The sequence below is a fragment of the Corylus avellana genome, chromosome 1 (assembly GCF_965113065.1).
Source record: "Corylus avellana chromosome 1, dhCorAvel1.hap1.2, whole genome shotgun sequence".
In the NCBI taxonomy this organism is placed as follows: Eukaryota; Viridiplantae; Streptophyta; class Magnoliopsida; order Fagales; family Betulaceae; genus Corylus; species Corylus avellana.
The window spans coordinates 13,679,134-13,694,173 of record NC_142490.1 but is presented as its reverse complement, the minus strand read 5'-3'; the positions used below and the strand labels follow the sequence as shown (position 1 = coordinate 13,694,173).

General features: G+C 33.9%; 2 protein-coding genes across 2 annotated transcripts; both read right to left on the bottom strand.

The window, feature by feature from the left end:
* Positions 1–4,445: 4,445 nt before the first annotated feature.
* On the bottom strand, positions 4,446–4,964 carry LOC132169140 (putative invertase inhibitor). The gene has a single exon (XM_059580224.2). It carries the CDS (start codon positions 4,962–4,964, stop codon positions 4,446–4,448), a length of 519 nt encoding a protein of 172 aa, XP_059436207.2.
* Positions 4,965–7,822: 2,858 nt separating this feature from the next.
* LOC132172541 (RING-H2 finger protein ATL64-like) lies at positions 7,823–8,842 on the bottom strand. Its single transcript, XM_059584055.2, has one exon. The coding sequence runs from the start codon at positions 8,717–8,719 to the stop codon at positions 8,018–8,020; it is 702 nt and encodes a 233-aa protein (XP_059440038.2). The 5' UTR covers positions 8,720–8,842; the 3' UTR covers positions 7,823–8,017.
* Positions 8,843–15,040: the final 6,198 nt, after the last annotated feature.

Genomic DNA, 15,040 nt, shown 5'->3' with positions numbered 1-15,040 from the left:
GCTAGCTCAAAATACTACAATTTGTTGTGAAATAGGATTTTCGTAATTCGTACAGTTACTATGTCAAAATCGCCCCGCAATTAAAGGACACAAATCTGGACGAATCCTATTCTGATTTCAGACTTCTATTTTAACTGGGAGACAGACCTCCGAATTATCTAGGTTTACTTGGGCTTCTAGGACTTCCCTAAGCCTATAAAAAGACTTCTTTGCATTCAAGAAAAGACACACAATCCCAGAGAGCAAAATTCTTTTATTTAGTTTTTTCTTTAGGTTTAGGTTTAGGTTTAGATTTTATTTTTATGTGGAGCTAAATTCTCAACTAAGGTTGGGGATGAAGCCTCACCAATGAAGAACAACATCACTTTTATGTAAGTTTTTATTATTCTGATTTTATTGGGTTTTATATTTCAATTGTTTTACTTCTAATCAATTGTATGGAGTGATTCTTGGATATCTCTTGTGATTCAAGGATACATGTGATGATTTGAGATAATTTCATATGATTGATTGCTTGGCTTTTAACTCATAAAAATTGGATATCCCTTGTGATTTGTTCTACGGATACATCTGGTGTTTCAATTGAATTTGGATTCCTTATGTGATTTGGTCAATGAATGGATACATGGGATAGTTTTGATTAATTCTTTGAAGCATAGTAAAACATATCTATGATTTAATTTGTGAGAACTTCGGATTAATATTGATGAACATAAAGTATGTTGTTATGATTTGGTGAGTGTGAATTCCCAAACCTTAGTACATTTATCCTTAGATTTACTTATTTTATTTAGTTTATGTTTATCCTTTAATTTTCAAAACTCAAAAGTCAAAATCCTTTTGGAACTAGATTAGGATTTAATTAGTTTAGATATAAATTGCTCTTTCAAAAATACAATTCTCTGTGGGATCGACCTCGCACTTGCAATCCATTAAACTACAATTGATTCGTGCACTTGCGAGTTAAATAAATTTGCACAACAACTATTCAAGTAATAATTTTTCATTTCCTATTAACTTAAAGTTATGTGACAATTGATGATTTAAATGAAAATTTTTCCAATTTCAATTAAATATTTCACATGTTTTGCCTTACAATTAAATATTTCACGTGTTAGGTTTCACTGATAATTAAGAGAGGTGTTAGTAACAACCGAGTGATGCATTACTCCGTGACTGGGTTGAAAATTTTGGAAAGAGGAATGCTAGGTTTACAAACACATTTTACAACCTGATGTGGCATAACATGATTGGATATGAGATAAATTCAAATTTTAAGAAACTTAATTATGTTGTGCCACATCAGTTTGTAAATTTTTTTTGTAAAATATGTTTGTAAGGGCATGTTTGGGATTGCGTTTGAGGGGCCTAAAAGTGTTTTTAACACTTAAAAAATTCGTTTGAAGAAAAAAATATTCGTTTGGTGAAAAAATTAAAAACGCTTTTAAGGGTCCAAAAAGTCAAAAATTAGCCAAAAAACACTTTTGGCAAAAGTTTAAAAATGAAACTTTTGTCGAAAAACTCTTTTTGACTTAAAAGCTCTATTTTTCAAACACAATTTCAAACAAACTCTGAGCTTAACATTTTTCATTTGGAAAATATATGGAACAATTTGTGTGATTGTGAGGCAGAAAAGAAAAAAATAAAAATAAAAAATAAAATAAAATAAAATAAAATAAAATCTCTCTCACAGTGTGATGTTCTTGTGCTTTTAGATTTTGGATTTTGTGGGTATCGCCCCATTGGCGTGCTCCACTACCGAGGAATGAAATTATTAGAGATTCATGACAAAGCACGTGGAACAACCAAGTGTACTTGGTTTTTCCTAAAAAATAATAACGAATAAAATATACAGTACCTCTCATGCACCAAAATAGTATCTTATACTGGTGAATGAGAGAAATAGTATCTTATACTGGTGAATGAGAGGTACTATTTTGGTGCATAAGAGGTACTGTATGCATGAGAGGTACCGTATATTTTATTCCATTGGGTATTATTTTTTTAAAAAAAATTCACTTTAAACTCTTGAACTACTATGTATTTTGAGAAAAAATTTCAAATTTTAAAAACTCTCAATTTAACCCGTTAAACTTTCATGATTCAATTTACCCTTTTCGTCAGATTCAGCCGTTAACCCTTAACAAAAATTACTAAAAATACCAAATTATCTTTCGATTTTCGCTTTTTTATTTATTTATTTTTAATTTGAAATTAAGGGATAAATTTAAAATTTTATAAATTAAAAAGAAAAAAGTAAAGGGTATAAAAGTCATTTTATCACTTTTAATATTTAAAATCTAACGGAGAGGTAAATTGCATTTGCATCAAATTGAAAGCTCAGGGATAAAATTGAGTGTTTTTAAAATTTGAGAGGTCTTCTCAAAATATATGGTAGATGAGGGCACTTAAAGTGAAATTTTCCGTATTTTCTAACATTAATAGTATCAAAGCCAGGTTAGTTGTTAATCTTCGATTTGTATATTTCTTTTGTCTTTTCTAAAAAGCACTCTTTTGTGAACAATGGCAGTCCCACGCACAAAGGTAGCAGTACCCTACGCAAGGGCCGTAACAGTATCTAATTTTTCTTTGATTAAATCATGATTCAGTTAATTTTTCTTTGAAATTTACAATTTGATTAGTTCTTACTGGAGTCTTTTTTTATTTCGAAACAGGGTGGAATTGGTCCAGCTAGATGGTTTGTCTGTTGAGGATGTCCATGCATGTTCTTGACCTCATAGTACTGCAGCAATGGCATAGGTAAGACTCGTTAAGGATTTTTTTTTTTTTAGATGTATTCTCGGATTTATTAATCAGGAAATGCTGATATTCTGTATGGAGTTGTTGTTTGAAGGTTCTAACTCTAAGATATGAAGCTAGCAGTTAATAAATGGGGACTGCTGTATGCGGTGAAGCCACATGCAGCAAGTTAAGGTGTAGTGAATATGCCAATGTATCAAACAGCTAGAGCGTGCGTAATTTATGTCTCATGTAAACTTTAGTTGTTAGGCTTGAACATATATACTTCTTCTAGAGAATAACTTCACTCTTACTCTCTCTCGATCACCGGGAGATATGAGAATGGGAAAGGGGATTTCCTCAAATCTTCCTATTCTCTCTTGGAACAAGGCTGGCGGTGGCTGTGGGGTTGAGCCTGGGTGGTGGCGGCGGCCGCTGTGGGTTCAGCTTGGGCAGTGGCGGTGGAGATTTTTAGAGGTTTTTTAGAGGTGACTGCCGTGAGAGAGATGTTTGGTAGTAATTAATATGGTGTTTTGCTAACATTTGATATTTTTGTTTCAAACTAGTTTGTCAATCTCTCGTTGAAGGGCACAAAATGCTTAATTTGTGCCAAGACCACACAGAAGTTGCTCTCTTTCTTGTATTCATATTTTTAATTAAATGTAGATCATATTTAGCTCAAAGTAAATGTGGAATACTGAATACATGTATGATGCAGATGGAAAATTTGGCATTGGTTTTGTATAAATAAAACTCAATTTAAAAAAAAAACTTAAAATCATAGCAGATAAGTAGTTATCAGCGACAACACGACCTATCGACGCTAATAACTAAGTATTAGTAATGAAATATTGTGTCATCGCTGATGAGTAGTTATCAGCGACGACACAATCTATTGTCACTAACAACTAAGTATTAGCAACGATATCTCGTGTCATTGCTAATCGATCACTTATCATCAATAACAACAACTCGTTTTGGCTTCTGAAGTATTAGTGACGACCAAGAACATTATTGTCAATGACAACAAATATGTCACTATGATCAAGTTACAACATATCGTTTTAGGTTCTAAAGTTATTAAAGACTATCATAAACATTATCAGTCATGGCTTCTGTCGTCGTTGATGACCAACAACGACTAAGTATTTGCAACAACTTATCACCAATGACATGTGATCGCTAAAAGTCATCATCTAGATGACTTTTTGTACTTTTAAAGACCTATTTTCTTACGGTTTGGAATGTTGCCATATAGGTTGGTTTTTACAAAATTTGGTATAGTACTCCTAACATTTTTTTGTAGCTGTATTCGCAAAGTCTATTTGCCTTTGCCGATATGAAAAAATACATTAAGAGATGTATGGCTGGGTCATGTACGCTATATATGTATGAGTGGGAGATATTAGTGAAAGGTGCTTACAATAGGCGTCCTAGATATTGTGGGTATTGCTCTAGTAACCTGTTCTATCGCCAGGAAAAACAAAAAAATTGCTAAATTTTCAAGAGATCGAGGACGTGAAATAATCGGGTACGATTCAACTTCGGTGCACGAAATGGACCGAATATTTTATTCGCTAAGTATTTTTTTTTTCTAACATCTCAGGAGTTAGACACGTATTAAATTATGATGCAATGAAAGATTGACCTATAATAACAAGTAGTATTAGCCCCACGAGAGACCACATGATGTACGTGAAAATCATTTATCCAGTCAAGACCTGAATAATGGCGTAGGCATTCTTGGCTAATGCAATAAATACTCTATTCTGGTGGGCCACCTCAATCTTCATTCCCTGCAGCCCGTCCTCACATGATTTAGCATCAGCGACCGCCGCCTTCACCCAATTGCCGACGTCGACGTCGTGGGCGGAATTCCGCGACAGCGCGCCGAGCGAGTTCTCAAGCTGCTCCGCCGCGTCCAGGTAATTGTCGGAGCAATCGAATAGCCCCTGCTGCGCGGCAGGGTCTGCATTGGCGGTCTCATTGTTAGCCAAACCGGCAATCTGATCCATCAAGTCCGTCGCATTTTTGTGGGCGAGCTTTATCGCTATCGACGCTAAGCCTCTTAGATCGGCGTGTTGGCTGGCGGGATCAGACCGGAGGCTGGAGACACAAAAATCTTTGTCTTTTGAGAGCTGGCAAGCATGTTCTACTACATCTGCGACAATTTGGCGTGGCACTAAGGAGATGCAGAGGATTGAGAGCAAGAAAAAGGGTTTCATAATTTCTTGCTTTAATTAATTAATTTGCTATATATTTTTTGCTGGACCAGATCGATAATCTGATGATGGTGGTGGGTACATGTACGAACGTGTTTATATGGGGAATCAATGCTTGGTGGTTAATTTGTTTTGAACGATGAGCTGAGCTTTGCGTCAACTTATTGAAGGCGTTTTGTACGTTTACTAATTAAACTGTATTCTGTTGCTTGATTTTTAGGGATAAATATAGTATGCGGTTTATAAATACTCGTATTCCACACGTATAAATGTTATATATACATAACCCTATACTTCTATTACACATATTTAATCCACGTATGTAGTTTTTTCCATGGACCATTGACCAGATCATTGATACTGAATTAGTAGTTGATGAATTAATGGTGCTGAAATATTTTAACAGGGAAGATCTGCACAAGAATAAAAATAAAAAATAAATAAAAATTCATGCCTATTATTTGGAGATTATTTTTAGAATAATATATTTTTACTTTCTCTACAAATTAATATTTTTCTTTCGTCTCCGAATTTAGGATTTTTTTTTTTCTCCACGTATTTTTCTTGGAGAATACTCAAAACCTAGCCTATATAAAGGCATTTAATATGTACATTGTTTTTTCTATTCTCAATAAAATTTTAGCCATTCAAAGTTATTCTCTAATTGATTGTTAAAGTTAGGAGCTTGTTACCAAAAGGTGGGTACGTAAAGAAATGTTACTAATTGGAGTTAACACTTATTCATGAAATAATGATTTTTTTATTTTTTATTTTTTCTAATTTATTGGAAAAGAATGATTTGAATCACTCGAGTGTGTTCTTGGATACATACGGTTAATAAATACACGATAAAGAAGATTTGTTTGTCACCATAATGAATGGATAAATTTATCATTGAATTTGTGTGTAATTCACATGAGCCTTCAAATCTAATAGTCGATCTATTAAATTTATAAAAAAAATTGAAAAGTATGAAAAAATATTGATGAAGTAAAGAATTACCTTTTATAGGGGCCAAGATGAAGGCCCACGAACGAAGGAGATAAACCGGGGCTGGGGTGGAGGATCCGAATATAAGAATCACAAAAGAAAGGTTGACGTCAAAAGCAGCCGTATATATATTGGAAAGAAAGAATCACAGCCTGTTGAGAGTGGCACCAATATGGGGGGCTTCTCGAACCTTTGTTTCACAGACAAAAATAATGTGTTCTTTATGCAGCCTTATTGTGGATGCAAATCATGCAATAAGACATGATCTAACCTAGCTAAGCTAGCTGCTAAAAATATAAATCATAATATCATTAATTGGTAGGGGTGTCAAAAATTACCGGGGAACCGGAACCGGAACCGGAAAACCGGAAAACCGGGAAACCGGGAAACCGGAAACCGGAAAACCGGGGTCCCGGTTCCGGTTCCGGTTTGAAAAATCTAAAAACCGGGTACCCCGGTTCCGGTACCGGTTTTTGGTACCCGGTTTTTACCGGGAATACCGGAACCGGGTTTCCATTTTATTTAATAATATTTATATATTATTATATTTATATATTAATATATATATTATATATATTAATATTTTTTACACTTAGGTTTAGGTTTAGGGTATTTTAAAAAATTAAATTTTTATTTCTAAGGCCCAAATAGGCAAAAACAATGATTTTTTTAGGATTTTTGGACTTTTTAAGGTTTATTTTTTAATTATTTGGAACAATTACAACAAAGCCCATTTAATTTAGACAAAAAAACTAATAGATTTTTCAAAAAATGGGCCAACTTATGAAAAAAAAAAAATGGTTTATTTTAGGCCCAATACCTAAAATAAGCCCAAAAATCAATTAAAAAAAAAAACCGGTTACCGGACCGGGTAATACCGGTTCCGGTTCCGGTTTCTCAAAATTGAGAACCGGGGTACCCCGGTTCCGGTTCCGGTTTTGGCCAAAAACCGGGAAACCGGACCGGGTTGACACCCCTATTAATTGGGATCTTCTGAGAAAGTTGAAAGGATCGAAATTTCTTTTAAATTATATTGAAAAAAAAAAGAAAAAAAAAAGGTTAAATACCTAATACTTTTGGAGTTTTACAATTTTATTTTTTTTTCCTTAGAATTTGATTTTATCATAAGAAGTACCTGTGGTTTTGTTAAATGACCAAATTAGTTTTTCCGTCCGTTGACTGTTAGTTGACTTAACGGATTGACACGTGAACCAATTAAAAGTTAACACTTGGCATAAGTGGCCACGTCATCACTGATGATGTGGCCACCTAATTAAAATTTTTATTTTATTTTTTAAAAAAGAAATTATTATTTTTTAAATAAAATAAAATAATATCCTTGGCCATTTGGGAGTGGCTCTTTGGCCTGGCCACCCCCATCTAGCCGAATGGGGGTGGCTCTTCGCTCCAAGGGGGTGCCCGAAACCACCCCCAGACCATTGGGGGTGGTTTCAACCACCCTCTTGGTGCCCCAAGAGCCACCCCCAAATGGCCAAGGATTTTTTTCATTCTTTCTTTTCTTTTTTTTTTTTTTTGAAAAAAAATATTAATTATGTGGCCACGTCATTAGTGATGATGTAGTCACTTAAGTCAAATGTCAACTTTTAATTGATGCACGTGCTAGTCCGTTAAGTCAATTAACGTTCAACGGACGGAATAACTAATTTAGTCATTTATCAAAATCACAAGGACCTCCTATGATAAAAATAAAATCTTATGAAAAAAAAAAAAAAAAAAAAAAAAAAAAATTGTAAAACCCTAAGAAAGTATTAGGTATTTAACCAAAAAATAATAATAGATCCTGCATGTGTTTTTAATATGAAAAAAAAAAAAAAAAAAAAAAAAAAGCATAATTTTTTAATCCCAATTTTCCGTATTGAATAATTAAGTAGTCAATTAGTTATGTACATCCCCACAAGAGTGAGGTAATTAGCTCAAACCAACAACCAAAGATCAAACAGTGTACATTTGCCACGCATGCAAAATCTATAGCCACGTGTTCCAAGACTCTGCTTCTGCTAACACGAAACAACCTCCCATATCTCGATGGTCGTCTCCTTTTTCCCTTATATGCTCCAAATCCTCTTCATGGACAGAACCCGATTACCCGAAGACTTGAACCCGTGTACACCGGGTGAATCCGAACCTATCTCATACAACCCTCTCAACCTAGGCACCTCCACAGCTATGCCCACCAGCTCCAACGGTATTCGATGGCCATCCGAGGGCCCAAGACTCACCCGCTGCGAAAAGCCAGAGCAACCCATTTCAGCCGATTCCCTTTGACCCGGCTCTGTCCGTGAACCGGCCGATTCATTCTCCGTTTCGGCCGAAATATCGGCCTGAACCGGTGCTCTGCACAGTGGGCACTTAGAGCGAGAGCGGAACCACGTATCAATGCAGTGGACGTGAAAAGTGTGTTCGCATTTGGGCAAGACTCGGCCACGCTCGCCGTCTTCGAACTCCGATAAGCAGACGGCGCATTCTAGCGGAGAGCCGTGGGTTACGGGGGAGTAAGTGAAGGTAGATAGGGCTTTGAGGACGGAGGGGGGGAGGCCTTGATCAGTAGAGTTGGTGGCGTTGGGTGTAACGAGGTGATTGAATAAGCGGCGAGCTTGGCGGCGGCGATATCTGTTACGGCGGTGGTGGCTGTGGATGCAGCCCCGCCAGCTATGGAAGCACACCATGGTGAGTACCAAAAGGAAGAGAATGGTCACTGAGCATAGCATAATCTTCCCGTTGAGAGCATAGCTTGCATTATACTCCATAAAGAGAGAGAGCTAGAGAGAGAGCTAGAGAGAGGTAGGTTGATGGAAGTGAGTGTCAGGGAGGAGGGAGCGAGAGCTAGAGAGAGAGCTAGAGAGAGGTAGGTTGATGGAAGTGAGTGTCAGGGAGGAGAGAGCGAGAGCTCATTTATGGAGGTGGGGGTGGGAAGGGCCGAGGAAGGTTCCAAGTGCTCGGCAAATGGATTCATTTTTACTTTTTTTTGAGCTTTGAATATTATAGAATTTAATTTAATTGTGATTTATTATCATGTCTATATTAGATAGTAATTAGTAAATAATTAAAATTTGATTATATTAATGTAACTCCTTAATAAAAATTTTAATATATATTTGGCAAAACTATTTTAAGCTACCAACCTCAAATGACGTGGCATGGTCATTTATATATATATAAGTAGAAAGAAAAAAAAGAAGACAACCTTTATAGGATAAGGCATTACTAGGATGAGATCGAATACATGTAAATTTTATAATCTTGCCCTATGGTGGGCGTTGGTGGTGTTTACCATTAATGGAGCCAACTTTATGTGATTATTGGAGAAGATACAAATCCACTCTGTGCGTTTAATGCAAAACTAGCTGGCCATTTCCAAGTTAATTAAACTAGTAATATTTGGATCAAATACATCTTAAACTAATTAAACACTTTTCCGCTTTTGCATGCGACCTTATCCTTTCATTTGGTTTCTTTTCTTTCTTTAATTAAGGTTCTAATGTGAACAACTCATCATTTCTGCTCATTCTTTTTGTGCTATATATAGCTAGCTTGGCCAATCAAAAGTACTGGTGCTTATAGTAGTGATTTTGAGTTCTTTAACTTTACAGTTTATTAATATTTCAGTTAAATATTTTACATATTAAGGCTGATCACTTATTGACTTGATGGAAAGTTTTGAATTCATGCACCAAAAAAAAGTGTTAAAATATTAATTAAATGATTAAATTTAAAATTTATTATCAAATACATGATTATTCAACGGCAACGTTATCGGCCAGGATAGCCTATAAGCTTGAACATGCGGTCATACATTCTCTAGCTTTATGTGACCACAATTACTTATTCGAACTATTAGCCATTCAGGCAAATAGTATAAGAGATCCTGTATACAATTCACTAAGGGCCAAAGTAGGTATTGGGATGGGGAATGTCCCTCCAAAGTTACTTTTTTTTTCCTCGTTTCTATAACTTTTCTTTTAGTTTGACCCCTCATTCAGCCTAAAAAACGAAAATGCCCCAATTTAATTAGTTACGTTTAGTTTGCTTTTACGGTCCACTAGAAATTGAAGACCAAAAATGCTGCCTTCTTCTAGTTTGTTTGGAACTAGAAGCATTTTTTTTTTGGGGGGGGGGGGAGGGAACTTTGAGCTCTGCACATAGTGTTGGGTAGTCTTGAGCCTCTCTACACTAAAAAATTAGCTTAATAAGTGATATTTTTTCTCACACTTATAAACTAACTATCAGCCACTTCCACAACCGATGTGGAATAATCTCAACAATCTCTTCCTCACACATCAGGCCCTAGGTCGGAGCAACAACAACCAGTTTCTTCCGTAGACTGTTGGGCCGAGACTTGTTGGTTGAACTTAGGCTCTGATACTAATGTTCGGTAGTCTTGAGCCTTTCTCAATCCTAAAAGCTAGTTTAAGAGGTGAAGTTTTCCTTCACACTTATAAAATGACTATCAGCCCCTTCCACAACCGATATAAAATAAGCCCAGTACTTAGGGTTAGCTGTCATCTAACTTTAGCTTTTGTTTCCATTTTCTCTTCTTCTTTCATAGTTTCACTCTAGGGCCTAGGCTATAGCTTTTTCTTTTTTCTCTCCTTTTTTTCTTTTATTTGTTTTTTATAAGTTTTGAAGTGTCACCATCGACGCCTTGAAGGCTGTCTCACACAAACACACAATTATTTATATACAGGAACGGAACTTGAATTTTTAGTTTGAGATGGTAAAATTAAAATTAAAAAAAAAAAAATCCTTAAAGAGACTAAATTTAGATTTTAAAGGTTTATTTTTTAAAAGAAAAATTATATTTTTAATACCACCGGACGACATGGGGGCTTCCCCAACCCCATGAGCGGTTCGGCCCCTGTTTATATAAGTTCTTCCGCTCACTACAAATTTTGGATTCGTCTTTGAATTTACTTGTTAAAACAAATTTGAAGTTGTTGGACTAATTATGTAAGATGATAAGTCCTACACATATAGTTTCAGATGATTTGTCCAAATTACCAACTGTAGGAGAATATAATTGGTGCGAATCTTGATGGGAACTCGTTTGGGGGGGAAAGAGAAAAGACAGGAGCATAAGTTGAAGCTGCAACATGGCAGGGTATGGATGAAGGTGGTTGATGGGAAAGGAATCAGAGGACAGTGATGTGGTGGTGCCATGAAGTGATATTTCATGAAAAAAAACTGTACAAACACCCAAAAGTGCGTATAATGGAACAAAAGAGAAAGCCCTTCCAAAAACATTTTTTCACCGTGGGAATAATCAATGATCAAGGTTCATAGTTATACCCGAGGCCAGTTGCAGAACAAAAACAAAAAAGGAAAAGCATGCATATTCGGGGAGCGACAGTGTCACGGAGTTGTACATGGACAATCATGTCAGCTTGACGTAGCAATGGATGTATGTGTTGGGATGTAGACCTTGTCACCTTGCACTTCTTGATCGTCTATGACCTAAATCTTATGACAGCAACCATTGTGAAAAGGTTGTTTATTTATTTACTCAAATTAAAAATTTGTTTTTGTTGTTTTTTTTTTTTTTTTTAAATACCTTAGTCAATCCATTAAACAAAGATGAGTTACCAAATCTAAAGCCAAAAAAAAAAGCAGAATATATATCAAACAGAAACTGTGTATGTTAATGATTCCAAAAGAGTCAAAGATGTCTCCCGTCTGAACAAAATTCAATGAATGAGCCGCATAAAGCCGTAAAAGCAATGTAACATAAGAGGATATGTGTAATCCTATCCGAACTTCTGAAAACAATTCCCATGAAGAGGTTGAGGGGGTGGATTCACTACTGATCCTGAAAATGGATCTGCGAATAAGAAGTGACTCACTAAAAAAATAAAGGTTTTATTCACAAGATAAAACAACCAAATCTTGAAAAATCAAAGCCTTCAAACAACAAAAAAAAATCATCAACAAGTTACAGAGATTGGCGGAGACTGGCGAAGACGGTGGATAACAGGCCGTCCAAGGCGTGCAAATTTAATCTTTAAATAAATTTTCATGTGTTTTTAATTTAATTTTTGTATCTCTAATTTTGATAATTAATTTTGTTTAAGAAGTATTTATTTTTCTAATCAGTCTCCTACTGTCCAAACAATTAACAGAGGTCTTGTCATATCATTGTACGTCACTTTACAGAAAATTAAAATTGTACCTTTTTTGAAAGAACAAAAAAAAAAAGTGTAGTATGTTACTAAAAAAATATAAAGTGTAGTACATTCGTATGAAGCCAACCCCTCAATTCTGAACTAGAAAAAATGTCTTGGCCCTGTCTCTTCGACCAAGACATTTTTTATATCCCTTCAAAGCCCTTCGAACCCCTCAATTATGTATCTTTTATATCAAATATTCTTATTTTGTTTACATTAATTTACTCAGTTATAATATTAATATTCACAGCCAAGAGATTTATCAAACAAAGTCATAGTCATTTTAACTATTAAAAATATAATTTTTTGTACTGTAGCTACTAATTTTTTACAACAATTTTCATCATAAAAACTTAGAAATAAGTAAATTAGCCGTTTACCGCCTACCGATCGATAACCGACATCGGTTCAACCCTTTTACTTTCTTTACATATTGTTTTTGTTGTGAGAGGGAGAGAGAAAGAAGAAAAAAAAACTTTAAATGTGCTACATTAAACTTTCCACGTTAACAAATTTAGCAAAACTTTTTATTTTGAAGGGTTTGCTAGAAAAGAAAACTTGCGTATGATAACTATATTTAATTATAAAGTATAATTTAGAGCATATGTTGGAGATACTCAAAGCGAATATTGAAAGGCCAACTCTTCATAAAATTATTCGAAAAAAGATAACTCAAAGGGAAAATAGTAGTTTTATTTTTAAAAATTTTAAAAATTTTATTTTATTAAGAGTATTTTCGTCATTAGGATAACTTAGACAATTTTCAGTAGTTGAGGACAATATTGTCTCAATTGAAAATTTAATAAAAGTACTATAAAATGAATGGTAGTATAAGGAAAAAATAAATAAATTAAAAGCTCACAAAAAAATTAAAAAACAAAAAAAAAAAAACTCATCTTATTCCGCAATGCGTATGACTCTTTTAATGAGAAATTTGTCAATCTCTTATATTGAAAATAAGCTTTCTAAAAACCTAACAAAAAAATTAAAATCACATTAAAAACTTATTAAAGATTAGATTTGATTTTTTTTGTTCATATATATATATATATATATATATATATATATATAAGTGCCGGAAATAAATTAATTAATGAAGAATGAATGATGATCGTTGATGTACACTTTATAGATATTTTTGGAGTTGCAGCTTTTTCCCTGTATACCCTTTTTGATTAGCTAACTAAAAAGTTGTCTAATCATAAATATCAGCAAAAAGATGTTTAACATATCCGACAAAATATATGGTACTGGTCCAATATTTTGCCTCTCATCAAGTTGGCTTATATGTTCTCTCTAATCAAAAAAAAAAAAAAAAAAAACAAAGAGAAGATTTTGAGCTCTTAAATATCTTATATCACTTAAAAGTAGAAATTTAATTTTGTGTATATAAATTTTTTGATAAAAAAAAATTGTTTTTGAATGTGAGTTCTACTTTAAGTTTGTAACATTTGGTGTCAAAGCTAATCACCGTGTTAAATATAGAACCATACATAACTAGTCGAATATGGAATCGATGAGTTGAAGTTTGGTAGTTGAGTCACGGATAAAGCGACTTGGAGAAAGCTACTACTTGTAGAAAACAAGATTTGCGAAGTCACCCAAATAAAAATGATAAGTCTTCCGGACTTCCCAAGTCGAGATTAAGTGTTTTATTTTGGTTTGTTACATAAGATGATAACCTAATTAACTTGTTTGTTAGTAGGTGTGATTTAAGTGACTTCTAACATTGAACCCCCAAATGGGCCAAATCTCCCTCTCACTGTTTGTGTTTTTTTATAACTTTTAAGTTAAAAAAAGTGTTTTTTTTTTTCGCAAAATCTTTATTTTTAAGATTTTGCAAAAATTGCATATTGGCCATTTTTAGAGTTAAAAAGTTAAATAAGTACTTTTTAAATTTTTTACCAAACATGCCAATTTTTGTTTTGCATAATTTTTTAGATATTAAAAGCACTTTCTAAGTTCTTTGACGCAATCCAAAACATTCTCTTAGCCCACCCAACATTGAAGAAACAAAAAACCTTACTTTAGTTTATTTCTCCCAAAAAGCAAACATAATTTAAGAGTTTGAAATTGCGTTAAAAAGTTTTAAAAAATATTTTTAATATATATAAAAAAAAAAATAAAAAAAAAATAAAAAAAAAAATTGCTTCATTTGATTTTTGTTTTTTGTTTTTAATTTTTTTCTCTTACAATGCACTTAAAAAAAAAATATGAAAACGCACTTTTGGGAATAAAGAAGAGCCCCAAACTCATGTTTGGACCAACTTCGCCCCATTAAACTCCACCAAGCCTCAGGCCTATACTTTAAAGGTTTGGGCCTTAAAGATATCATGTATAGCAGTGGTCAAGTGCTGGGGGCCAAGCTGGGCCTAACCAGCCTAGATGAGAATAAAAAAGGCTAGCAAATTTAGCTGGAACCGACAAAATTGGGGGACTAGACCGGGCTAGAACGAGATCAAATCAATGGGCATTGCTAGGCCAATACGGTATTTATGAAAGGACATAGTTTTCATTCAAATTGGGTTAGATGAACTTTTTTCAATTTAGTCTATAAAAATAACATGTGTTTATTTTTTTTAATAACATGTGAGATGTACATGAGTTTTTAATATTATTTTGGGTTAAATACTATTCAAGTACCCGTGGTTCGCATTAAAATCAAATAGCTACTTGAGTTTTTAAAAATATCGCAAATGATACATGTGGTAAGCCAATAAACCTATTTAGTACCTCAATCAAGATTCCGTTAAGTTTTTAACGGAATCAATTTTTTTTTTTTAGGGTTTGGCCCAGTATATATATATATAAATAAATAAAATATGTTTTTTTTATTTTCCCTTTTTTTTGGAATTTAAAAAAAAATAAAAAATAAAATATGAAGTGGTACCCAAAAACTCAAGTACCACG

Bases quoted from the DNA above. Each gene is read 5' to 3' on its own strand.
- LOC132169140 (XM_059580224.2), bottom strand. From the start codon at position 4,964: ATGAAACCCTTTTTCTTGCTCTCAATCCTCTGCATCTCCTTAGTGCCA.
- LOC132172541 (XM_059584055.2), bottom strand. From the start codon at position 8,719: ATGGAGTATAATGCAAGCTATGCTCTCAACGGGAAGATTATGCTATGC.